Here is a 26207-nt window from a genome sequence, read left to right on the forward strand (position 1 = left end):
CACAATAATTCACAATATAGTGCTTATACCAACTTACCATAATTTACCAAAAAGGGGATACCTCACGCTATCACAGCCTCTGGCATAATTTTCATATCAAAGCCTTTCAAACGCAATCAACCACAATATTTATCCAAGCACAATACATATTCAACTCAGACATACTCATTTCTCAAATTCACATTATATCACAGCAATTAGTCAATCATCAACTAATAATTTTTATTCAAACCTATCTTAAGGCAATTAACCTAGATTTTTACATAACTTTACATAATGCCTATCCAAAACTAAAACCCGTACCTTAATGACAGTGTTTTCAAACAACTTGGATTTTCTTCTCAATCATACCTAAGCCTCAATCAACGGCACCAAGCCTCCACCAAGTGCTCCATAATCATTCCAAGTGCCAAAATTCATACCAAGATCAACCAAGAACCCAAGCTATTCCATATTATATAATTACATCAATTTTCTCAACATTTCAAGCTAGGATTTTCATATAAGGGGGAATCAAAGGAAAAAGAGTCCCCTTACCTTAAGCATCATAAAAATCTTAACACCACATACTCAAAACATGACTTGGGAGGAAAACTCAAAAATAAATCAAGGTTTTTGGGAGTACTCATATAAAAAGTGGTATAAAATTGAAGAGCGCAGCGAGATGGTCGCATGGCCATAAACGGATCTTCAATCGGAGCTACGATTTAAAAGTTATGTGAATTTGAAGTTGCAAAGTAAATAGTATTTAGGGCTTGTTCTTCTCACTCTCTTCTCCTCTCTGCGTGCTCTCTTTCACTCTCAAGGCTAAAATGAGAGTGAACGCTGATGGAATGAGGGTTATATGTCATAAATTTTGTGCCCAAGTGAGGCCCAATGAAAATCTTAGCCCGTTGGCCCAACATAGGGTCAAAACCTTTAAGATAAGTGTTCGGTCTTATGTTCTAAATACTTTTCTTGTCTTTTTTACAGTTATAATTTTTTTACTCGCAGCACCGGATAGATTTAAGCCGGTACAGTTGATTTTAGCACTGGTACACATTTTTCTGCAATCATTTATATTTTTGTGCTCAATTTTATTTTCTAATCCCTTTTGCTCACACTCAATTTATTATTAATTATTTATCTGGGTTTTACGCACGTAAATAAAATAACTACCTTTCAAATTAACTATGTAAATGATCATCTAAAAGAACAGATATAATTATACGACTATATAAAATATTTTACACTATCAATACATTAAAATTAAACTCATATAAATAACTCAAATAATATAAACAAAAGAGATAGAGTTCAAAAGATGTACACAAGAATATATCTTGATATAGCTAAAATGTTTATCTTTCACTAAAAGTCTTTTTTTACAAGTGCTACAAGATATTCTTTCCTGTAGCTAAGCTATGATGACTTGGATCACCAATGATCTAAGAACTATTAGATTTTATTACCTTAATCTTCTCAAACTAAGCTTAATTCATATCAAACAACATGATATAAGAACACTTCCTTAATTGTAATTTTGAAAACCAAATCGAAGTGGTCAGTTTAATCAGTTTATAGGTGTTAAAAATTTCTGTTTTTCTAAAAGTTTTCATTATAGCAGACACCTTGATCCACCAAAGAAGTAGAACAGCATTTATTCGTGATGAGTTCTTCATTATATTTACGTATTATTGCAATAATACACAAAAATATCAAATAAAAGAGTTAGTACTCTATAAGATTACAATATACCATACTAGATTAGAGATTGGAGATGAGAGAAAGAGTGAGACAGAGGGTGGGAAACACAGGGTGGGTTAGAACTAAGGAACATGCAAAAGATCCCAGGATTTGGAATCGAGAAGAGTATCAACGGTTGGAAAATGAGTCTTTCTCTATCTTTGATGATAATCTCCTTGAAGACATTTTGAAGGATGAATTATTCCATCTGTTTAATTAGACTAGACGCATTAACGACATCTATGTATCACGAAAACAAAAAGGTGGTAATATGTATATATTTGCGTTCATCTGATACACAACGAAAGGTGGAGCTCTGAAGGCTATAACAGAAATGAATTGTATGAGGTTGAGAGGGAAGATTGTGTACGTAGGAGAAGCAAAGTATAGACAAACAACTGAAACAAAGGTCCAAAAGACAGCTCAGGAAGGAGGTGATAGTCGGAACAAGACAAATTCTCAGTCTTAGGGAGAAGATAACCAAAGGCAGGTAGAAAAACTAACAAGGCACCAAAAAGAATCAGACCCGCATGAAAATGGGTGGACGAAGAAAGTGGAAGTATCGGTGGTGAAAGAGAATCTGGACTGCTACGGAGAAGTCTGGTCGGCGGTACGACGAAGGCAATTGATTTTAGTTCCTTGAAGAAGATGATTGGAAAAAAATGGCCTCAAGTTGTCCAAGTACGGAAACTAGGAGCATATAAAGTTCTTTTGACTTTTGATTTTGTATTGAATGTAGAAGAAGCATATACGTTTAAAATGCATAGTCTCTTGCAATTCTTCCATAGTATATGGAGATGGGATGAGACGGAGCGATGTGAAACTCAAAGAGTGTGGTAAGAATGCTACGGAGTTCCGTTACACGCGTGGTCAGCAGATACCTTTAGTATGTTAGGAGGCCAATAGAGAAAAGTAGTCGGTTGTGACAAAGTGACAAAATCGTGCATGTCTTTTAGTGTTGGACGAGTGCAAATTGATACTTGTGTCATGAATATGATTAATGAATAGGTCCATATCACAATAGGTTTCAGTGGATTCGATGTGCTAGTGAAAGAAGTTGGACGGAGGCTTTCGGTTTGAATTGTTATGAAGAAATTAATGAAAAATGTGACTATAGCTGTGAGCAACGAAGAACAGTTGCAGAAAGGGAGTGTGTGGGTACGAGCTTAAGGAATGCACGAGCTACAAAACCGGCGATTTTCAATGACCAGGCAGCCGATGTGGTGATGGGGGAGCTGAGAAAAGACAAAGAAGATAAGGACAGGTTGGTAATTTTTGAAATTATTTTGAATGAGTTGATTAATGATCGTTCAAAATAAAATCAGGTAAAAATGGTAACATATCAACCAATTTATAAAGGAATTGAAGGAAGAGTGAATTGTGTGGGATGTGATTATATTAATTATGAAGCTAATTCTAAAAATACAGTTACATGGGTTTATGAAGGTAACTTTAATGGGCTGGTAAGGAAGGGCAAAAGGAATAAGAAAAAGAAGGTTCTTTGTAGGCTTGGTGCTAGGCCCAACAATTCAAGGATGTCCCAAAAAGGTAGGAAAGGATCCCTGAGTCCAGTCTCCTCAATCAACCGATTTGGTGATGTTGGTTGGGTCTAGAATATGGATCGTGCTTGATGGAAATAGAGCACGGTTTCCACGATAGGGATGGGCAAGCTAGGGAAGGATCTACGGCAAGTGTGCAGGAAGCTGCATCTACAAAACTTGCGCTGGAGACCGGCACATAGATGACTGAGGGAGATCGAATCAGTGTTGAAGGAGAAAAGTTAAAGGCTGGCCACGACAGAGGAGGCTCAACGTGGCAAGGGAGATGCGCAACCCTGACACCACCTATGCTGGGTCGTGCGATCGAGAAAGAGTTGGTGGCAAAGAACCAAGCCGCTACTCTCCCGAGGTGACATTGAATTGAGGGACTGGTGGGTTGGGTGTGTATGTTAATGACGATGGTGCGGAAGACATTGATGAAGGAACGGGTGATAGGGATGACATTATGAATGATACTGGCATGGATTCCGACACAAAGGGAACAACAATGACAAAGAGACCAGAGAAGCTATCGGAACACGATGAAGAAGTAGATGGGAAGAGGGTTGTTGATGATGGTGGTTCAGACAAGAATGAAGGAAGTAAGGGAAACAGAGATAGTATTTTAGAGGAGCAGATGCTTGAAAATAGAAAAACTTGGGACCTCGCGTTGGAATCAGGTGCAATTTCAGACAATGAAGAAGATGATATTATGTCTATTCTCCAAGAACAGAATGAAAAAATTGCTCAAAAAAGAAGATTGGCAAAACAGAAAGAGAAAGCAAGGTGCTGCAGCCCAAAAATAAAAATAAAAAAAGGTGTGTAATAATTTTTAAAATAATTTTGTTCTTGGATGTTAGGGGGTTGATGGGTGATGAAAATTTGAGCATGGTCAAAATCTCAAGAAACAAATTTAAATTGAATATGTTAGGCTTGTTTGAGACTAAGTTCAGGTAGTGACGAAGTTTGATGTAATAAGAATTTGGGGGAGTGATGCTGCAAAATGAGAATATGTTGAGTTGGAGGGGCCTCAAGTGGTTTACTATTAGTTTGAGAAGAAATAATGTTTAAAATGAGTCGCTGTCATAAAGGGGAGCTTTGGTTGTGTGTTGAAGGGATCTTATTAAAAATAATTTCAATTGTGCTTTTTTTGGTGTATAGGGCTCATATAAGAGAAGAGAAATTTGTTGTGTGAGAAGAACTGAGTTATATCGCAGGGTTATATCAGTCTCTATGAGAGACTTCAATGAGATTGTGCAGGTGGAGGGGATAAAAGATGCTGTCATAGAATTGGATACAAGAAGATGTGCAACTGGTGGACTTACGCTTAGCGGTCTTGCAATCGGAATGATAGAATTTTAGTAAGATTGGAATAGTTGGAGATGTTTCCACGAGTACACAATTAGGAGTATAAAATTAGAAGTACACTATAAGAAGAGAGAGCACAAAAATAGTTGATGAATTTTTTTTTTGCAATTTTTTTAACTTCTTTATTTACTTGTGGTTGTTCTTGCTCCACATATTGTCTTGAGCTCTCTTGTTAAAAAAAATAAATGACTATTACTCATATTCTCTCCATACACAAACATGAACAAATGAGTTTTATCCAAAGCAGTTTTAAAATTCGATTAATCATCGAAATGTCCCACCAAAATGTGATAGACCGAACTGAGAAAAGATAGTGTTCATACCTTGGCCCAACGCTAAGGCCCAAGTCCAAATGATAGGCCCAACTCACAAGGTTGAGCCTCACAGTATACCAACATTCCTTTAAGAAGTCGGTGCTCCCCACGACATGCCCCTATGAAGTCGGAAGTAGAGATTAGCTGGCAGATAATAAGTGCCCCTAAAATCTCTTAATCCACTTCCAGGAGCCATATCGTAACCTCCCTAAGATAAAGGGACGGTTATCCACCCTAAAAGTTGGAACTACTCCAACGGTGGTTATTAGTTCACTACTATAAATACACTAACACCCCTCAAGTATCTCTAAGTCCCAATACTCTCTAGACCTGCTCACACCCTTGCTGACTTAGGCATCGGAGTGTCTTTGCAGGTACCACCCCCTATTCTCTCACACTCACGAGTCGGACGGAGGCCACAAAGGTGTGAACCCGCTCGAAGGCTTCCTTCCTCAGACGATTGGGCCAACCTACCGAGTCCAGCCCATTAATCTCTGGTTAACCAACGTAACGTTGGCGCCGTTGCTGGGGACCCGAGAGATCAACTAGTAATGGCAGACAACTCACCGGAAGATGGTCATACGGCGTCTGATTCCGAACAAGAAAATCCAGATACCAGAAACAATGATGCGGACCTGACCCTTCACCCAAGGAACCAACGACCAGCACAGAGAAGGCACATCTGGGTTTAAGAACCCAAAGGTAAATTCCTCGGAAGGACAAGAGTCCGGAAAGGAAGGGACACCCCCATGGAATCGAGCTAATGGGGCTGGTCCAGGGCCACCAAGGTCGTTTGGAACAACTGGAACAAGAATTAGAACGACAACGAGAGGCAGAGCGAAATCTCAGGGAAGAGATAGAGCGACGAAAAGAGTTGGAAGAAAAACTCTTGAAGCTTGAATCTTCCCTTAGAAGTCGGAACTCTCGTGGCGACAGAGAAGAGTCGCCCCTGGAGGGAGAAGACCGGTTCAGTGAGGATATAATGAGGGTAAAAGTTCCAAGGAACTTTAAAAGCCCTGATATGAACCTCTTTGACGGAACCATAGATCCGAAGCATCAGTTAAGCAATTTCAAAAGTCGGATGTATCTGGCTGATGCTTCTGATGCGACTCGCTGCAAAGCTTTCCCGACCACCCTGTCGAAAGCAGCGATGAAATGGTTCTATAGCCTCCCCCAAGTTCGGTTACCAGCTTTGAGAACCTCTCGAGAATGTTCTTAATGAGGTTCTCCATCCAGAAGGATAAAGTAAAGCACGCACCGAGTCTCCTAGGAGTCAAACAGGAGGTCCGAGAACCTCTACGAGACTACATGGAAAGGTTCAACAAAGCATGCTTAGAGATTCAAGACCTGCCCACCGAGGCAGGTATCATGGGGCTAGTAAATGGACTTAGACAGGGACCCTTCTCTCAGTCCATATCAAAAGGCACCCCACCTCTTTGAGTGATGTACAAGAGAGAGCAGAAAAATACATCAATATGGAGGAAAATGCCAGATTACGGGAGCCAAGCTAGCGACAGGGCCCCCTCACTCAGCAAAAGAGAAAGAAAGGGAGCCCAAGAAAAAAGAGGAGGTCGGTCCCGACAGGCCGAGGAGATATCACTCCTATACTCCTCTAAAAGTCTCCCTAGTAGGCGTATACAGAGAAATCTATAATACCGAGAGATTGCCGCCCCCTAGACCCATCAAAAACAAAAAGGGAGGAAGCCGCGGTGACTACTGTGAGTACCATAAGATGTATGGCCACTCAACAAACGATTGCTACGACCTTAAAAATGTGATAGAAAGGTTGGCCATGGAAAGCCGACTTGATAGGTATCTCATGAAAAGATCGGACAATCATGGAAAAAGGAAGAGAGATGATGAGGACAGAAGAGACCCACCACCACAAATCCCCAAGAGACACATACATACGATCTCTGGATTCGCGGGAGGGGGCTCACTAATTCATCTCGCAAAAGACACCTAAAGCGAGTTCATCAAGTTGGAAACGAGTCTCCCGACCTCCCGACCATCTCGTTCACCAAAGAGGATGGACAGGGGATCATGCCCGGGCATGACGATTCGGTGGTGATAACAATGATCTTGGCGAATGCCAACCTCCACAGAACCTTGGTAGACCAAGGGAGTTCGGCGGACATCCTCTTTAAGCCCGCATTCGACAAATTAGGGTTGGATGTAAGGGAGCTAAAAGCTTACTCGGACACCCTATATGGGCTAGGAGACATGCCAATTAAGCCACTGGGATACATACCCCTCCACACAACCTTCGGAAAGGGGGAAATTCCAAAACTCTGAGCATCGACGTTATCGTCATCGATGTCGGGTCGGCGTATAATGCCTTAATCGGCAGGACTACGCTAAATCGGCTCGGAGCGGTGGTGTCAACCCCTCACCTTTGCATGAAATTCCCAACACCTAGGGGAATAGCGACGGTACGAGGAGACTAGAAATTGGCAAGAAAATGCTACAATGAAAGCTTAAACCTTCGAGGAAAGAGCAAGGAAGTTCACACCATAGAGCTCGAGGGAATAAAAGCTAAGGAATAGCTGCGGCCGCAACCGGGTGGAAGAACCGAAGAGGTTCAATCAGAAAAGAGGAAGGAAAAAATATCAACATAGGGGCCAGCCTAGACGGAGATTTGAAACAAAGGCTGATAAAGCTCCTGCGAGATAATTCCGACCTCTTTGCTTGGAAAGTTTCCGACATGCCAGGGATAGACCCTCAGCTCATGTCCCATAAGCTTTCAGTACACCCCAGATCACGACCCGTACAATAGCGCAGGCGCAAGCTCGGAACAGAACGAGCTCAGGTGGTGGAGGAGCAAGTGCAAGCCCTCTTGGAGGCCGACTTCATCCGAGAGGTCAAGTACCCGACATGGCTAGCAAATGTAGTGTTAGTCAAAAAGCAAAACGGCAAGTGGAGGATGTGCATCGACTACACCGACTTGAACAAAGCATGCCCCAAAGACCCATATCCACTTCCCAGTATTGACACCCTATTAGATGCAAGCTCAGGGTATCAGTACTTGTCGTTTATGGATGCTTACTCGGGATACAACCAAATCCCGATGTACAAGCCGGATGAGGAAAAAACTTCATTCATCACACCTAGAGCAAACTACTGCTATGTGGTTATGCCATTTGGATTAAAAAATGTCGGGGCCACATATCAAAGGTTGATGAATAAAGTGTTCGCTCCCCACCTTCGGAACTTAATGGAGGTCTACGTAGATGACATGCTGGTGAAAACTAAGGAGAAAACTGGTGCACGAAATTGTGATCTCTAATAATAGCATTCAACTTGGTATGCGCGCTTATAATTCAACACTTTCTTCACAACTCCGCACAACTAACCAGCAAGTGCACTGGGTCGTCCAAGTAATAAACCTTACGTGAGTAAGGATCGATCCCACGGAGATTGTTGGTACGAAGGAAGCTATGGTCATCTTGTAAATCCCAGTTAGGCGGATAATAAATGATTATGGAGTTTTCAAATAATAATAATAAATAAACAGAAAATAAAGATAGAAATACTTATGTAAATCATTGGTGGGAATTTGAGATAGGCGTATGAAGATGCTGTACTCCTTTTGAATCTCTGCTTTCCTACTGCCTTCATCCAATCCTTTTTACTCCTTTCCATGGCAAGCTGTATGTAGGGCATCACTGTTGTCAATGGCTACATCTCATCCTCTCAGTGAAAAAGGTCCAAATGCTCTGTCACAGCACGACTAATCATCTGTCGGTTTTCGATCATGTCGGAATAGAATCCATTGATTCTTTTGCGTTTGTCATCACGCCCAACAATCGCGAGTTTGAAGCTCGTCACAGTCATTCAATCCCTGAATCCTACTCGGAATACCACAGACAAGGTTTAGACTTTCCGGACTCTCATGAATGTCGCCATCAATTCTAGCTTATACCACAAAGATTCTGATTAAGGAATCCAAGAGATATGCGCCCGGTCTAAGGTAGAACAGAAGTGGTTGTCAGTCACGCATTTATAGGTGAGAATGATGATGAGTGTCAGGAATCATCACATTCGTCATGGCTAAGTGCAACGAATATCTTATAATAGGAATAAACTGAATTGAATAGAAAATAGTAGTAATTGCATTAAAACTCGAGGTACAGCAGAGCTCCACACCCTTAATCTATGGTATGCAGAAACTCCACCGTTGAAAATACATAAGTGATGAAGGTCCAGGCATGGCCAAATGGCCAGCCCCCAAAATGTGATATGAATTTCGAATATAGGGAAAAAACTGAATGGTCAAGAGACTATATTGTCAAAAGACGTCTAATACAATAGTAAAATGTCCTATTTATACTAGACTAGCTACTAGGGTTTACAAAAATAAGTAATTGATGCAGAAATCCACTTCCGGGGCCCACTTGGTGTGTGCTTGGGCTGAGCTTGAGCTTTACACGAGAAGAGGCTTCTTTTGGAGTTGAACGCCAAGTTGTAACGTGTTTCTGGCATTCAACTCTGGTTCGTGACGTGTTTCTGGCGTTTGACTCCAGAATGTAGCATGGAACTGGCGTTGAGCGCTAGTTTATGTCGTCTAATCTCGAATAAAGTATGAATTATTATATATTACTGGAAAGCTCTGGATGTCTACTTTCCAACTCTACTGAGAGCGCGCCATTTGGAGTTCTGTAGCTCCAGAAAATTCATTTCGAGTGCATAGAGGTCAGAATTCAACAGCATCAGCAGTCCTTTGTCAGCCTTTTATCAGAGTTTTACTCAGATCCCTCAATTTCAGCCAGAAAATACCTGAAATCACAAAAAAACACACAAACTCATAATAAAGTTCAGAAATGTGAATTTAGCATAAAACTAATGAAAACATCCCTAAAAGTAGCTAGATCCTACTAAAACTACCTAAAAACAATGCCAAAAAGCGTATAAATTATCCGCTCATCAGAAACCGACCTCTTGACAGATCTCTTGCAAGTTTTCAACACCGTAAGGTTACATGGGATGAGACTAAATCCCACAAAATGTACCTTCGTGGTAGAGGCGGAAAAGTTTCTAGGGTTCATGCTAACACAAAGGGGAATCAAAGCAAACCCTGATAAGTGCAAAGCTATCCTGGAAATGAAAAGTCCGACTTGTCTAAAGGAGGTCCAACAATAAAATGGAAGGCTTGCCACCCTTTCTAGATTCCTGGCGGGATCGGCACTAAGGTTCCTTCCACTATTCTCCCTACTAAGAAAAGGATGCCAGTTCGAATGGACTCCGGAATGCGAAGAAACTTTCCGGGAGTTAAAAAAGTTCTTGAGCCAGCCTCCAATCCTGACCCGACCCGTGGTCGGGAAAGAGCTTGTCCTATACATGTCAATAGAAGACAGAGCTATAGCATCAGCCCTAATACGGGAAGATGAGGTCGGGCAAAATCCTGTGTACTTCACCAGCAAAGTTCTACAAGGCCCAGAACTAAAGTATCAAAAACTTAAAAAGTTTGCATACTCCTTAGTAATAGCCTCACGCCGGTTACGGCCGTATTTCCAAGCACACACAATAAAAGTCTAAACGAACCAGCCCATGAAGCAGGTCCTCCAGAAGACAGACATTGCGGACAGAATGGTTCAGTGGGCAATAGAGCTCTCCGAGTTTGACTTGAAATAAGAAGCCCGAACGGCAATAAAAACTCAATGCCTCACCGACTTCCTAGCGGAATACGCGGGAGATCAAGAGGAGAAATCCACTACATGGGAGTTATATGTAGACGGGTCCTCCAATAAAGTTGGAAGCGGGGCAAGCATAATATTGGTCAGCGAAGGGGGAACGCAAATTGAAGTTTCCCTCAAGTTCGAGTTCCCAGCTTCCAACAATCAAGCAGAATATGAAGCCTTGATTGCAGGGTTAAAGCTGGTGGAAGAAGTCGGTGCAACCAAAGTAATGATATTCAGCGACTCTCAAGTGGTGACTTCCCAAATAAATGGAGAGTATCAGGCCAAAGATCCCAACATGAAAAAGTACTTGGATAAAACCTTGGAGCACCTTAGACGCTTTGAGGAGATCGAGGTAAAGCATATAACTCGGGACCTCAACAGCAGGGCAGATGCCCTCTCCAAGCTAGCAAGTACCAAACCAGGAGGGAACAACATAAGTCTGATCCAAGAAACTCTCCCTGAACCCTCTGTAGCCAAAACGGAGGCTGTTCAAAACATCTTTGAAGTCACCGGGTTAGACCTCGGATGGATGAAGCCCTTAATCGAATACCTGAAATTCAACATCCTCCCCAAAGAAGAAAAAGAGGCCAAGAAAATCCGGAGAGAAGCACAAAACTACACGCTGGTGAAAAATATCCTCTATAAAAGAGTGATATCAACACCACTACTAAAGTGCGTCCCGACCTCAAAGACAACTGAGGTGCTAGAGGAGGTGCACAATGGAATCTGCGGGAACCATCTTGGAGTAAGGTCGTTAGCTAGAAAGGTAATCCGAGATGGATTCTACTGGCCGACCTTATAAAAAGATTCCACGGAATTTGTGAAAAAGTGCCAACCATGCCAAATGCATGCAAACTTCCACGTAGCCCCTCCCGAGGAACTCATTAGTATAACTTCACCATGGCCTTTCGCAAAGTGGGGATTGGACTTGCTAGGACCATTCCCACAAACGCTGGGACAAGTAAAATATCTAATAGTGGAAGTGGATTACTTCACAAAGTGGATAGAAGCAGAACCATTGGCCACCATCACCGCTTAGAGAAGTCGGAGGTTTCTCTACAAGAACATTATCACCAGGTATGGGGTACCCCACTCCATCACCACTGATAATGGCACTCAGTTCACCGACTCAACTTTCAAAAACCTGGTAGCCAGCATGAAAATCAAACATCAGTTTACATCGGTGGAACATCCACAAGCAAATGGACAAGCCGAGGCAGCAAACAAGGTCATACTGGCAGGGTTGAAAAAAAGGTTACAGGATGCAAAAGGATCCTGAGCCGAGGAACTCCCACAAGTACTTTGGGCTTATCGGACCACACCTCAGTCTGCTACAGAAGAAACACCCTTCCGACTTGCTTATGGCATAGAAGCCATGATACCGGTTAAAATCAACGAGCAAAGCCCAAGGGTGAACTTCTACGACGAGGTTGAAAACATAAAGGGACACAAAGAAGAACTTGAACTACTCCCTGAATTCCGAGAACGAGCCCATATTAGAGAAGCAGCATTGAAACAAAGGATGACGAACAGATACAACCAAAAAGTCATTCGAAGGAGTTTTGCCCCAGACGACTTAGTTTTAATCAGGAACGACATAGGAGTCAACATGTCTGGAGAAGGAAAACTCGCTGCTAATTGGAAGGGACCCTACAAGATTAGTGAGGTCTTAGGAAAATGTTATTACAAGGTGACCGACTTAAACGGCACCGAGCTACCTAGGTCGTGGCATGCATGTAATATGAAAAGGTACTACAGTTAAAAGCAAACTCTACTCCCTGATGTACTCTTTTCCCAACTTCATGATTTTTTCCCAAAATAAAAGAGTTTTTTCTAAAGAAGGGTTTCTAACGAGGCATCACAGTAGAGACTAAGGGGGTCATAGATAGCCCAAAACCCTCAGTAGCGATAAAGTACCTTTGTAAATAAATAAAGATCTTTTACAAATAGCTCTTATAAATTCCTTCTCGCATTTCTTTCTTTCTATGAAACGCGCCGACTTAAGCTCGACAAAGCGTGAAAATCCCATGAACCGACCTAGATGGTCGTCAAGATAAAACGACGAGGTACAAGTCGGCGTAAAGAGGTTATAAAAGTCGATCGTGAATAAACTCAGAAATTAGCTGACTAACAAGTCAGAAATTCCGAGAAACAAAGAAACGCATCACAAAAATAACTTAAGTTATAAAAACTCAATATATCAAAAAATTGAGTATAAGGAATACTGAAAAGAGATTAGAAAACCTATAGAAAGCACTAAAGACTGTCCCAAGCCTTCAAGAAAAATTCGAGAAAAACCTAGAAGAAGGGACAGCCAGCCAAGAAAAGGTTTTACAAAACAAAAGATCAAAAAAGGGGAGTTTTTCGAAACCTAAAGCAGAAAAAGCATGCACACAACCAATAAAAATAACTTAAACCCTTGTCTAAAAAAGGGTATTTTTAAATATTTTGTTTACGGCCATAAAAGGCCAAGAAAGTGTCAGCAACATATCACCACAACATGAAAATAAATAGTTTAAAAAAGAGGGGACCCACAGGCCGGGCCCCCATATAGCCAAAGATAATTGATTCAAATTAGAAGGGCGTCACCACCAGAACCTGGAAGAGTAGTCAGAGCACCACCAGAGTCAAGGAGAGAAACATCCATAGGAGATGGAGGGGAAGTCTCAGGAGCCTTGGAAGAACTCGGAGCATCATCTGGTCGGGGAGGAGACTCTATGATTCTCTGGCCCCGAGTCTTCAACTCAGATTCAGACACAGGTTGGGGAGGAGATACAATGGTCCCATCAATTACAACCTTATCAGGATCCAAAGGGGAGAGATCCAGGTCAGGAGCAATAACCCCGACCTGCTCCCTAAAAACCCTCCACGCCTCCTTGGATCCCTCAGCAATGGAGTCCTCCAGCTCCGCATAAGCGTCCCGAGCTCTTACCAGATCTTTTTTGACCTCCACAAGGTCCTGGAACAAGTTTGAATAACTCTGCTCCGCCTTCTCCCGCAGACCCTCTGCCATAAAGCACCGGCCCATCAACTTCTCCCCCTCCTTCCGGAGATTATCCCTCTCCTCCCTCAGCTTGGCGACCTCCTCCTTCAGGCTCTTCTTAGCCTCCTGATACAAAAGAATCTTCTCCTCTAACTCTTCAACCCTTAGGGATAAACCCAAAGAGCTGAGAGGAGTCTTCTCAAAAATATCAAGAAACTTGGTGCACACTTCCGCCGCCCTGATACTCTCTTGAGCTAGAATAGTAAGGTGGTTTCAAAGAGAAGCATCATCCATACTTATACGAGTATAAAGATAGATATGCTCCCGGATAAATTGAGGCGCATCCACCTTGGCCTCACCTTCAAAAGGAGAGCCAGACTCTAAAGCCTTGCACTTCTTCTTTTCTGGCTCAGGAGAAGGTCGGAAAGAAGGGGGCGACAAAGAAGAGGCCGAGGAAGAAATAACAATAGGTCAAGCAGGGGTCCCCAAGTTGTGAGAAGAAGGGGGAGGGGAAGGACCAGCTACCCTGGCACTACCGACTCTGGCGCGGAATCTCGCTTTGGCCTCCTGAACCCTCTGGTAAGACTCCCTCGAATTCTTCTTCGCCATCTCTGCAAAAGCCATTAGGTAAAAAAGTCAATAAAACAAATCGGAAAAAACAACTCGGAAAGTCGAAAAACCCAACAAATCAATATGACACTACCTAATTGGGCCTGCACAAAGGTCGGAGACCCCTGGAGGAACTTCTTGGTATCCAGATAAGGGGCTCTCCCCCAAACTTCTCGGAGGAACCCAACGATGGCCGCCTCCACATCATCCAAATCATCCAAACTATATTTCTCACAAGGAGAGGCCTCTAACCAGTATAGAAAAAAGCGAGGAGAAGAATTTTGATCCAAGAAAAAGGGGTGGTGACCCTCTACAGCTTGCACTTTGAAAAAGAAGTTTTTAAAGTCATAAAAGGATTCATCAAAAAGGGTAAAAACTCTCCGACCTTGTATGGCCCGGAAAGAAACCCATTGCTGTTTGTTATTTTGCCCACTAAAGGGTTTGGTTATGTGAAAAAGAAAAAAAAATCCTCAAAGAAGTCAGAAAATCCAGGGCATGGCTGATAAATTGATAAATTTTCAAAAAACCCCAAGAGTTGGGGTGAAGCTGGGTAGGGGCTATCCGGCAATGAGATAAAACGGCTATCTCAAAAACAGAAAAAAGAAGAACGCCCAAACGGGTGAAAAAAGTCTCATACATAAAAATAAAATGAGGGTCTTCCTCAGAAGCTCTTCCAAAACAAACCCGGTCTTCCGGACCCGGGGCTATCAGTTCATATCTCGACTCATCCCCATTAGAAGCACAAATCCTATGGTGCATACGAAGATCGGTAACATAGTCAGTATCCACAAGGGTTTCTTCCCCAAAAACAGTAACATCTACCCATCGAGCGAGGGATTTTACAGAAGACATCTTTTTTCTAAAAAAGAAAAGGATCCCGAAACCTACAAAGGGAAAAAGAAAAAAGGATCAAAAATAGGGTCTCTAAGGGGCCTGGGTTTAGATCCTTGACAAAACAGAATCACTAAAGTCTACAACCAACACTCCTCTCAAATAAAAAAACATACAAATAAAAGCAGTCATAAAAGAGAAGAAGAAGAAAGAAAAACTGACCTTTACTTTCGAAGGGTCGAAGGTGCTACAGCAGTTGATCGAAGAAAAAGGAAGCTTTCTTTTCGGAACAGAGTGTGTAAGTGAGAAAGTTTTCAGAAACGAAACAAGGAAAGAGAGGGAAAAGTATTTATAAGTACGTTAGGGGTATAAAGGTAAAACGACGCAACCATTTAAGAAGTTGCACCATTACCAAGGTAACTGCCCCCGCGTATGAATACTCAAACCTCTAAGAGACATGACGTTTGATTAGACGCGACTGTTGAAAGCTTTCAAAAATACGTCGGTTCTGAAAAATCACGTCGGTTCCCCATCAGGTCGGCTACGGTCCCGAGTTATAATACTCGACCCCAACTCTTAAGAGAAATTGGGCTCGAGTAGGGGCACTGTTCATACCTTGGCCCAACGCTAAGGCCCAGGTCCAAACGACAGGCCCAACCCACAAGGTTGAGCCTCACAGTATACCGACCTTCCTCTAAGAAGTCGGTACTCCCCACGACTTGCCCCTACGAAGTCGGAAGCAGAGATTAGCTGGTAAATAATAACTGCCCCTAAAATCTCTCAATCCACTTCCAGGAGCCATATCGTAACCTTCCTAAGATAAAGGGACGGTTATCCACCCTAAAAGGTAGAACTACTCCAACGGTGGTTATTGGTTCACCACTATAAACACCCTTCAAGTATCTCTAAGTCCCAATACTCTCTAGACCTGCTCACATCCTTGCTGACTTAGGCATCGGAGTGTCTTTGCAGGTATCACCCCTCCATTCTCTCACACTCGCGAGTCGGACGGAGGCCACAAAGGTTCGAACCCGCTCGAAGGCTTCCTTCCTCAAACGATTGGGCCAACCTACCAAGTCCAGCCCATTAATCTCCGATTACCCAACGTAACAGATAGGTTGGTGCAACTTACCATCTTTAAATTAGATTTTGAGAATTATTTTGATTTCAATTTGTTTTGGGGATTGATTAATTTAATTATTTTATTTCAAGAAAAAAAAAAACCGAGATGTCAATACACTTGTAATCAATCTTCGCTGTCACCAATTAATAACGCTGTCACCAATTAATAACAAAAAGTCAGTCACATTCACATACCGATCTGCTGCTGCTCTCTCGTGCATTTCTTCTCTTTCCCAACTACCATGTCTATGAGCATTTTTTAGGGGGAGGTCCACCTAAGACCTTTCTTCTCTTAAAGCCCAATCTTTCCACCGTCTATATTAGCTGCGTAACATCTATTGCGTGGCGTCTATCTCGGCAAAAAGCCAAAAACCCCCAAATGTGTTAGTCGCACTTACTCCTATAGTCCTATCTTCTAAATCGAACTAATACACACCGTCACACCGCTACCTTATTCAAGATAAATTCCAATCCCAATCCAAAGAGTGACTAATGTATACCTCGGTGTATGAAACTGAATAAATATACAAACCATTTCTCATGCAACAACAAAAAACAATAACAGCAACAGCATCGAACCCCTGGAAGCTTGTCCCACTAGATAAAATTAGCTACATGGAAGTAAACCACGTCCAACTATTGCTCGTGACAAAGTGTGAATTATCAAAATGTACAAGTCCTAACCGTAAATACAGGAGGCGGGGGTTTTGGCAGGACAATGAACTAAAAAAGAAGAAACTAGCAATGCATTAAAGAACATTTTAAACAAATCTATAAATCTCGTTAGCAAGTTGTGGCCCTGAACAAGCAGATAGAAAATACAATGCGAGCAGTGCTAACAATCTCTGATTTGATTCCAGTTAACGAAGAGCATGCGAATAATGAATAATGTGGTTGTTGCAACGTTGCTATCCATGTTGTGTTCCCAGAGTAAGCATGTGCATAACCTTATTAGCATCTTCCTATAAATGAAAATCACCTACTAACAACCCTATTGCAATAGATCATAATTAACTCTGGTATTAATTAATGACATCTCAAAAATCTTGCTATCCCTTTACTATTACCAAATACTAACAAGCAGGGTTGTACGAGGCAAAGGCATTAAATCATCATTAAAACATTGGCATGACAATGATTTTAAGAGGTCCATTTAGCGACCAATCCCTTTCCCAACCTACGTATAAGTTTGTATCTCTAATCCCCCACTCTGTCCTTTTCGTCTCTAACTGTCACTTTCTAATACCTTTTTTTTTAAATCATCATCATATCAAGATTAAAGGAAATGACAAACAATGAAAAGCAAAGACAGATTAAAGGAAATGAATCAAGTACATCAACAAGAAAATTATATCAGGATCACTTGAACCTTTAAATCACGAACGATATAAGGATCAAGAAATTAATTAACTTGGTACGAAACTACAAACCCAGAATGATAAATAAAAGAAATCTTGGATAGCCATTCATCATGTTTGCCTCCAGATTACTGAAATGAAAAAACCTGGGTTCAACAGCATGGTTAATATCTTCAATGTACATTGACTTAAAGTGTCAAGAGCTAACCCCTATCATCCTATCTCTGTCAGTGAACAGAACTATCATGAACATGAAAGCTCAGTCTTTTTCAAGTGTTTGTTCAATAACTTTCGATGAAAGAGCCCAACAATTTTATGTTTTAGACGATGAAGTGAAATTTTTAGTACTAACAAAGAAGAATCAAATTCTCTTCTGAGATAAAACTAAGATTACAGTATCCAACTATTCATATCTATATGTATCTATATGGGGGTAAAGGAGATTTATCCAACAAAGTTTCGATGACTTAAGGGAATTAATTCATTTTCAATTGAAATTGTTACATGGGAATAAATTTGGAACACAATCATCTCTATTGGCTGGGGTTTTAAAGGAAAAACAACTCTGAAGATGAAAATTGTAAACAGGTTAAAGGGAGGACAAGAATGTTACAGAAAAAATATATGGTTTTCCTATCAGGTAATTACCACCATTGATGAACAAGAACTCCACTTTGTCTGAGAGAATTGAAGAGCTGCAAGCATTGATCATATGTTTTCTCATACTTCGCACTCCTCTGCCCAGGGCAACATCTCTGCCATCTATTATAATGACATTCTAGGAAAATCTCGTCTACCAAACATATAGCACCAGTTTCAAACAGCCTTGGAATCAAATCAAATTCAGTGCCCTCCACATCCATCTTCATCACCACAAAATCATTCTTTGAAACAGTATTTTTCAACCAAGCAGCAAAATCAAAACCTTTTATCTTCTCCACTTCGCCATCAAAGTCCTCTGAACTAGAACCTTGTAGAGGCTGAATCCTACCCATCCCCCTACCTTTAACCTCAACCTGCTCGCCAGGGTCACGATGAATCTCGAAAGTCAAGGTCTCATTCTTCACCCACGCAGCATAAGGAACTAAAGTAACCGCTTTCTTCAACGCATATTCCGGATGAAAAGTCCTATCAGCCTCAATCGCATACACATGAAAGGTCTTGTTCTGCTTCGGGTATTGTTTCCTAAACCAAGATCCTATACTAGAACCGTAGCTTCTGGCTCCAACATCAACATACACATACCTTCTCTTAAAGCTTATATCCACCATTGAAGAAAGGTACTTTATGTTCTTCAAATTCCTCTTCAAAGTTATCCACGGTTTCAGTGGCTCCATAGAAATCAGAGGCTCAGCATTTTTAACTAAATCATGCTTATACTCTGGAACAGAACACTTGTCACTTGAATCATCTTCACCACCCCCAAAATAATCAACTTTTACTAACTTATGAACAGCATCAACATCATCACACTCTTTCTTCAAAACAATTTCCCGTATTTGAGGCATTGAAGAATCAAACCCTTTGATATAACGCGATTTTACTAATACGAAGCAAGAATCAAACAAATCAAGGAACGAATTGAAGCTGTAAGTGTCATTAGGGTTTACCAAATGGAACACCGCGAACCCTTCTGGTTTTAGCGTGCGGCTGACCTCCGCCGCGAACTCCGCTGGAAACGGCGACCTCTCCAGCGAGCCCTCACCTGAGAAAATGAAGTCAAAGCTTCTGGTGGGGAATGGAATCCGGTGACCGCGGCCGGACTTCACCAGCGGTTTCACCGCCTTCCTAGAGATTCCGACGGTGCTCTTGACGCCAATCTCTCTCATCGTGAAAACGTCGCGTCCCGTTGGAGTTTCAACGCACAGTGACTTCGACGCCGGTGAGAGGTAGCCGCCGGCAATCAGATGCTTTAACACTGACGAGTAGAATCGAACGGCATTGGTCCATTCCTTGCTGGTGTAAATCTCCGGCCGTGCGGGGGAGGCGGCGCCGCCAGCTGTGGTGGACTCAACTGCGAGGGGTTTGACAGCAGCTCCGGCGCCAGCGATGACAAGGCTGAGAGTCTCGTGAAACGAGGAGAAGCAGAAATCGGCAACGGTGCAGGATTCTCCGGCGATAACGATGACGTAAGCAAATCGAACTCCGATGATGAAAACGCCTAAGAGAAGCAACCGTATCAAGAGGCTTCGGAAGGAGTTTGATTTGCCTGCGGTATGTTCCAGTGTAGCCATTGGGCACTTTTTTCTTCGTTTTTTTCCTCGGAAAAATAAAATATTAAACAAAAAATGTGAAAAAAAATGGGTTTTGTATTTATTTCATTTGAATTTTATTACCGTGAGCAGAATCGAGCTGAAGTGTGGTTGCCTCCGACTAAAGGTTTTGGTGTGATGGCATATATCAAGGAATAGAGACTGCGGAGAGGGGCAAAACGGGAAATCATGGTTCTGTAATGAGAAAAAAAGGGCTATTCTTCTTTTGTTATGTGTAACATATTGCGGGAGAGTAAGTTCATGACCCCGGGGAATGTGACTCAGTGATGAGTGGGTGGTGATGTAGGTTGCAGAGAAAGAACACATGAAAAATACAGGAAGATAGATAAGGAGATTATGAGAACAAGGGTCGAGACTAGAGAGTTGGTAGGTTTACCGGAATGGCCGGTTACAATGTGGAAAACACAGTGTAAAGTGCAAACTGAAAAGTGGAGTGAAGCCGCCGACTTAGGGGATTTAGAGTGCTCAGTTGTGGCAGCCAGTAGAGTGTTTATAATTGGTGGAAATTGGGGCCCAATAGAGACGGAGTTTTTCCAGATTTTTTATTTTAATAAATAAATTAATTATAATAATTATTAAAATAAATAATTTAAAAATATTTATTAAAAAAATATTTTTTATCTCATTTATATTATTAAAAAAATATTTTTTTATTTTATTTACAGTATAAATAAAATAAAAAATATTTATTTTAATAAATAAATTTTAAATTATTTATTTTAATAATTATTATAATTAATTTATTTATTAAAATAAAAAATCCGGATTTTTCCTCCATTACAATTACAATTACAAGGCGTCATCAATCAACCTTGCAAACTTTATAAATTGGAAAAGTATATAGAACCAAAAGCTTACCAGCCAAAAATTAAATAAAACCACATTAATTTATATTAATAATTAATTAATTTTAAATTTTTTAAATTCAAAATTTAGAAAATTTAAAATTGATTAGGTAAACCTAATTAAAACTTATAAAAATCTTCATCTCCTCTCTCACATTAACCTACTTACCTCCAACAATCACACAGACTCCCTCTCTCTCAACCCTCTCCGCCTTGCGTCATGGCTTCCACTGCTGAAGCTGCCAGAGAGTTCTTCAAAATCCACGAAACCTCCTTCTCCGACTCCCCCAACACACAAACCGTAGCCGCGGAGAGCCTATCCTATGGATTCAAGGACTTCGTGTTCGCCCTGTACGGATCCTATTAGAAGTTCAGGAAGAAGGTGTGCATGTTGGAGCTCCTGGGCGGCAAAATGCTCCACCAGCTCCTCCACGTGAGGCATTCCTGTGGTTCATGAAGGGTGTTGATATTCCTCAGATCTTCTTGATGATGAGTAGAGGGAATGCGCATTTCGTTCTTCTATAATTTGGTGGATATTTAGGTGCCGTTTTGATGATTAAAGAGACTGTAAACTACACACTTGATCTTAGCTAAAATTGAACAATTACAGAAATATAAAAAAACATTCATTTAGTATGAAAAAAAAAACATCCTAATACTTAACAAAAGAAACATCTAATTATATTTTAGCAAAAATAATTAAATATCTATAAAATTTAAAAAAAATATGAAATTCTTAAAGAAATAGAAACAATCACATTTGCAATACAAAAAAATTCGAAAAATATATAAAAGAACATCCATTTAGTATGAAAAAGAAACATTCTGATACTTAGCAGAAGAAACATCCATATATATTAATTCGTAGAAATTTTGGATTCACCCAAAGGTATTTGGCTTATTTTTTACTAATACCCTTTTGATTTCCTAGCATTGCTCTTATAAATTTCCCTGCGGTTCTTAAAATATTTTTAGGTGGATATTTCGTGTTTACTAAATTTTAATTATTTAAACAATTTTAAATTTTTATTTTATTACATAAATCAATTTTTACATGAGATTTTTGGAGTCTTTGGAGAAATTTATTTAAAAAATTTTAATTCTTATTATTCTATTCGTAATAGTCCTGCTGATCTATAACAACTTTTAGCGTCAAAAAGTTGTTTATATTGAAAAGGTTATATGTCAATTTGATTTAAATATTGTGGGTGAAATATCGACAAAAGATATTACAACACTTAAGTTAATAATAAATCTTATTTATAAAGATAAGATGAGCAAAGTAAATAAAGAGTGTATGCCTTAGTTCTACTGCAAATGATGAAATTGTTGTTTCTTATATAAAGTGAGAGTCTGTTGTGTCAGTTTTAAGTTTTGTCGAGATCTTTGGTTGGTCCGAATATTTTGCTACGTAAATTCTGAAATTATACTATTTTATTGATCCTGTTTTAACTTTCATCTCATGTGTTCGAATTTTTTGAGTTTGGTTGTCGAGATATTAGGTACTGTTGGTGGATCCCCAACTAAATAGGATCCACAAGTTAAAACCAAAAAAGTAATAATAAATAAATAAAGAAGTGGCTAAAGCCACCAGAGAGAAGTTTCTTTAAAGTTTTGAAAGAAAGCAAAGGAAGCATAGGCTTTGACAGAAGAAAAAGAAAATATGGAAAAAAGGGCATGCCGTTTTTATCCGATTAAAGCGGTGGTTTAATTTCTTATGAAATTTTCTTATGTTATTTCTGGTGTAAAGATGAATATTAGGATATAACTTGCTAGTTGTATTGCCTTTTTTTTGGATAATTTGAGATACCCACTTTTGTGAAGAGTTTATGTTGATTCCATCAATTTTGATGATATATTTTGTTGATTGTTGATATGCTCTAGTGCCACTAAGAAGACTGATTGTGTACCTATTATTATGATAGTGGAACATTTTATTGGACTAAGTCTCGTGGATTTTTTGTCCCTCTTTTGGAGATTTTCTCACGATAAAATTCTGGTGTTTGATTATTTAATTTTTGCCATTCTATTTATTACTTGGAGTATCTTTAGTATTGCCTATTTAATCACACAAGTTGTGGAAAAATTATTGTTTGGTGCTTCTACTGTTAGACAGGTTCTTATTGAACCTCAATTTTTCCAACAAAGTGGTATCTAGAGCGAGGTGTTGTTTATCTCTGTGCTGATTAAATGGAGGAAAATACTCATGGACCAAATATGGTGAAATTGAATTCCCAAAATTATTCGATTTAGAAGACCCTCATGGAAGATATATTGTATATCAAGGACTTGTATGATCCTGTGGAGAGGAATAAATCCAAAGGTACCAAATCCGATGCTGAATGGAAGAAACAGAATCAGAAAGCAGTTGCTTTGATTAAGTAATGGTTTGATCTTAATGTGTATCCACATGTTGACACCGAAACGAATGTCAAGAAGATGTGGAAGAAATTGAAAGAGTTATATGAGAGAAAGAATGTGCAAAACAAGGCATTCTTGATTAGGAAACTTGTCAATATGAAGTATATTGAAGGTAAATCAATGTCGGAGCACATGAGCATTTTTCAGGAGACGGTAAACCAACTGACAAATAATGAAATCACTTTAAATGATGAGTTGTAAGCCTTGTTGTTGAGCTTTTGCTTGATAGTTGGAAAGTTCTGGTTGTGACACTGACTAACTCAGCTCCAAATGAAAAGTTGACGTTAGCAATAGTTAGAGAGAGCATGTTGAATGAAGAAAGCAGAAAAAGAGAATGATGTTTGATTAATGTCTCCTCCCAATCAGAAGCACTTGTTTTAGAGTCACGGGGGAGAAGTCAAAATAAAAAATCTCACAATTCTGATAAGTCAGAAAGTCGAAGCAAGTCAAGAAAAAAGTACAAACCAAGAGAAGAGTTTATTTATCACCATTGTCACTACGCCAGATGCGGGGGTTTGCGGCGGTTAAATAGCAGCGGGTCAAAAAGACAGCTGCTAAATGGCAAGGTTGTGGCGGTTGCCCATCTGGATGGTGGTGTGTAGCGAAATTACACCTTTATCAATTGAAACCCACCTTTCTTAATAGAGATCTCTGAATTTAAAACCCTTTGGCGTAACTCTCTTCTCTGAATCCCTATTGCACTGCAAGCTCATCCGTTGCAACCTCATTGCGCCCTTCTTGATCCTCTATCACCCTTCATTCCTCCCACCCACTCACACCTCTGCCATCGTGCCCTAGTTCATCTCTGCCTCTCCATTTTCTTGCAGTCGGTGCCTCCTTCCCTCTGCCCTATTGTGCATTGTGAGCTCTTCAGCCCCCTGCACCTTCTGTCCTCCTTTCTTCTCTCTTGCCCTTTCTTGCAAACATTGATCCATTGTCGTCTTGTGTGCTGCAGATCTCACTTCACGTAGTTATGGTCTTCCGCGCAGTCACAGTCGCAATCGCCCTCCATACAGTTTGCAGCTGCCATCATCCTCCCGCAGTTCCCACCCACTCACGGTACCATCCTTGACTCTTTCCTATTCCCATAATCTTAGATATAGCATTAACTTATTATCTTGTGTATTTTGGTGTTTTTATGGAATATGCACACAAATTGTTTGCTAGTTTTCCTCAGTGAAAAGAGAAAGAGCTCAACCTTTTATTTTCATGGATTTAATAAGCAGTTTTGTGATTCTTTCTCTTTCAAAGTTTTAGTTTGATTGTTCTGTTTTATTTTGAAATTAGTATATGTTGAATGGTACCAAAAGATTGATTATGCTTGGTTCATCCACTATAATGCTTAATGCAATATTTTTTCCTAACTTTGTTAATGTTGAAGTGATGCATTCCAGTGTTACTAGTTACTGCTGTGTTTTTGTAATAATTTGAGAAAGAAGTCATTTTGGATTCATAAAGGTGAGAACTATTTGTGTACGCAATTAGTGCAATTAACATAATTATGTTTGGTTAGCTGTCCCTGATTCTATTTGGTTAGTAAATTCAATTCAATGGTTGATTGACAATTTCTTATCAATTGTTGTTTGCATTCTTTCTTTATCTTTAAAGCATGGCGATGAGATTGTCAGGTGGGAGTATAGATAACAAAATACTAAGTAGGACTATGCTCAAGCTTGCAATACTTGATGTTCAACTGTTCCCCTAGATAATTTACTTTATCTAATTTACATGCCCCAGGGAGGTTTTGAATCCCGGTCTCTTTAAGATACAAATATAGCTGGATCCCTAGAAGTTATGTGCAGTTACAAATAATTTTAAAAACACTTTTCTACTTCCCTCTGTTTTCTATTTCTCCTGTGAGTTATTGAAAGTTTTAAAACCCCTTTAATCTTCATTTATTTGTTTCTTATTTTTACTCACGTACTTTATATCTTAAAAGTATTAACAAAACAAAGTGTTTTAAAGTGCCATGCATGTGAATGTTTGTGTAGACATTTATGCTTGTAAAATTATTGGAACCATGACCACCTGAACCGCTAGTCATTTTTTGTGAATGAGTGTTAAGTTCTTAGGTATACCTTTCCTCTTCATGATCAAAGTGTTTTCTTATCTAAGTTTTTATACATGTGATGGTTTTTCTGCCCAATAAACAAAAGTGGGATATGGAGTTGAGACAAATAGTTTTGTTAAAGTTGTGCCCTTTTTTTCTCTTCATATTGAGACAGAATGGATGAAATGATGCGCAGACAGTGAGGGTAGAGAGAATTGGCAGTCTTGGGAGATAAAATAGAAAAGTTGTCTGGAATGCTAGAAGGGTTTATATGGTCTCCCAGGAGTGGTGAAATAAATGACCATTTTGATGATTGGCCTTTTGAGGAAGTAGTGGAATATGAACCCATTTTTCTTTCTTGTTCTGCCTCAGCTTGTTATTCTTACTTTGCTCTTTTCTTTATAAATAAAATAAAAGCTATGCTGCATGTATGTTGGAATCTTTTGATATGTGGAATATAAGCTTGGGAATTTAACTGAAGGTCCTTTTTCAATAAATGACTGCAAGTTACATATAAAAATTATTAGGTCTGATGTTGGGCATACAAACTTTGAATCCTTACTATATTAAATGTGTTTTTTTAAACTGAAGAAGTTATGCTACCGATGAGCGGATAATTTATACGCTTTTTGGCATTATTTTTAGTATGTTTTTAGTATGTTTTAGTTAGTTTTTATTATATTTTTATTATTTTTTAGTTAAAATTCACTTTTCTGGACTTTACTATGAGTTTGTGTATTTTTCTGTGATTTCAGGTATTTTCTGGCTGAAATTGAGGGACTTGAGCAAAAATCTGATTCAGAGACTGAAAAGGACTGCAGATGCTGTTGGATTCTGACCTCCCTTCACTCAACGTGGATTTTCTAGAGCTACAGAAGCCCAATTGGCGCGCTCTCAACTGCGTTGGAAAGTAGACATCCTAGACTTTCCAGCAATGTATAATAGTCCATACTTTACCCGAGATTTGATGGCCCAAACAGGCGTTCCAAGTCAGCTCAAGAATTCTGGCGTAAAACGCCGGAACTGGCACAAGAATGGGAGTTAAACGCCCAAACTGGCACAAGAGTTGGCGTTTAACTCCAAGAAGAGTCT

The 26207-nt window shown here is 40.0% G+C and overlaps 1 protein-coding gene across 1 annotated transcript; it reads right to left on the bottom strand.

The window, feature by feature from the left end:
• Nucleotides 1-17989: 17989 nt before the first annotated feature.
• Nucleotides 17990-20218, bottom strand: LOC112697294 (uncharacterized). The gene has a single exon (XM_025750409.3). The coding sequence runs from the start codon at nucleotides 19758-19760 to the stop codon at nucleotides 18171-18173; it is 1590 nt and encodes a 529-aa protein (XP_025606194.1). The 5' UTR covers nucleotides 19761-20218; the 3' UTR covers nucleotides 17990-18170.
• Nucleotides 20219-26207: the final 5989 nt, after the last annotated feature.

This window comes from Arachis hypogaea, chromosome 6 (assembly GCF_003086295.3).
Source record: "Arachis hypogaea cultivar Tifrunner chromosome 6, arahy.Tifrunner.gnm2.J5K5, whole genome shotgun sequence".
Lineage (NCBI taxonomy): Eukaryota > Viridiplantae > Streptophyta > Magnoliopsida > Fabales > Fabaceae > Arachis > Arachis hypogaea.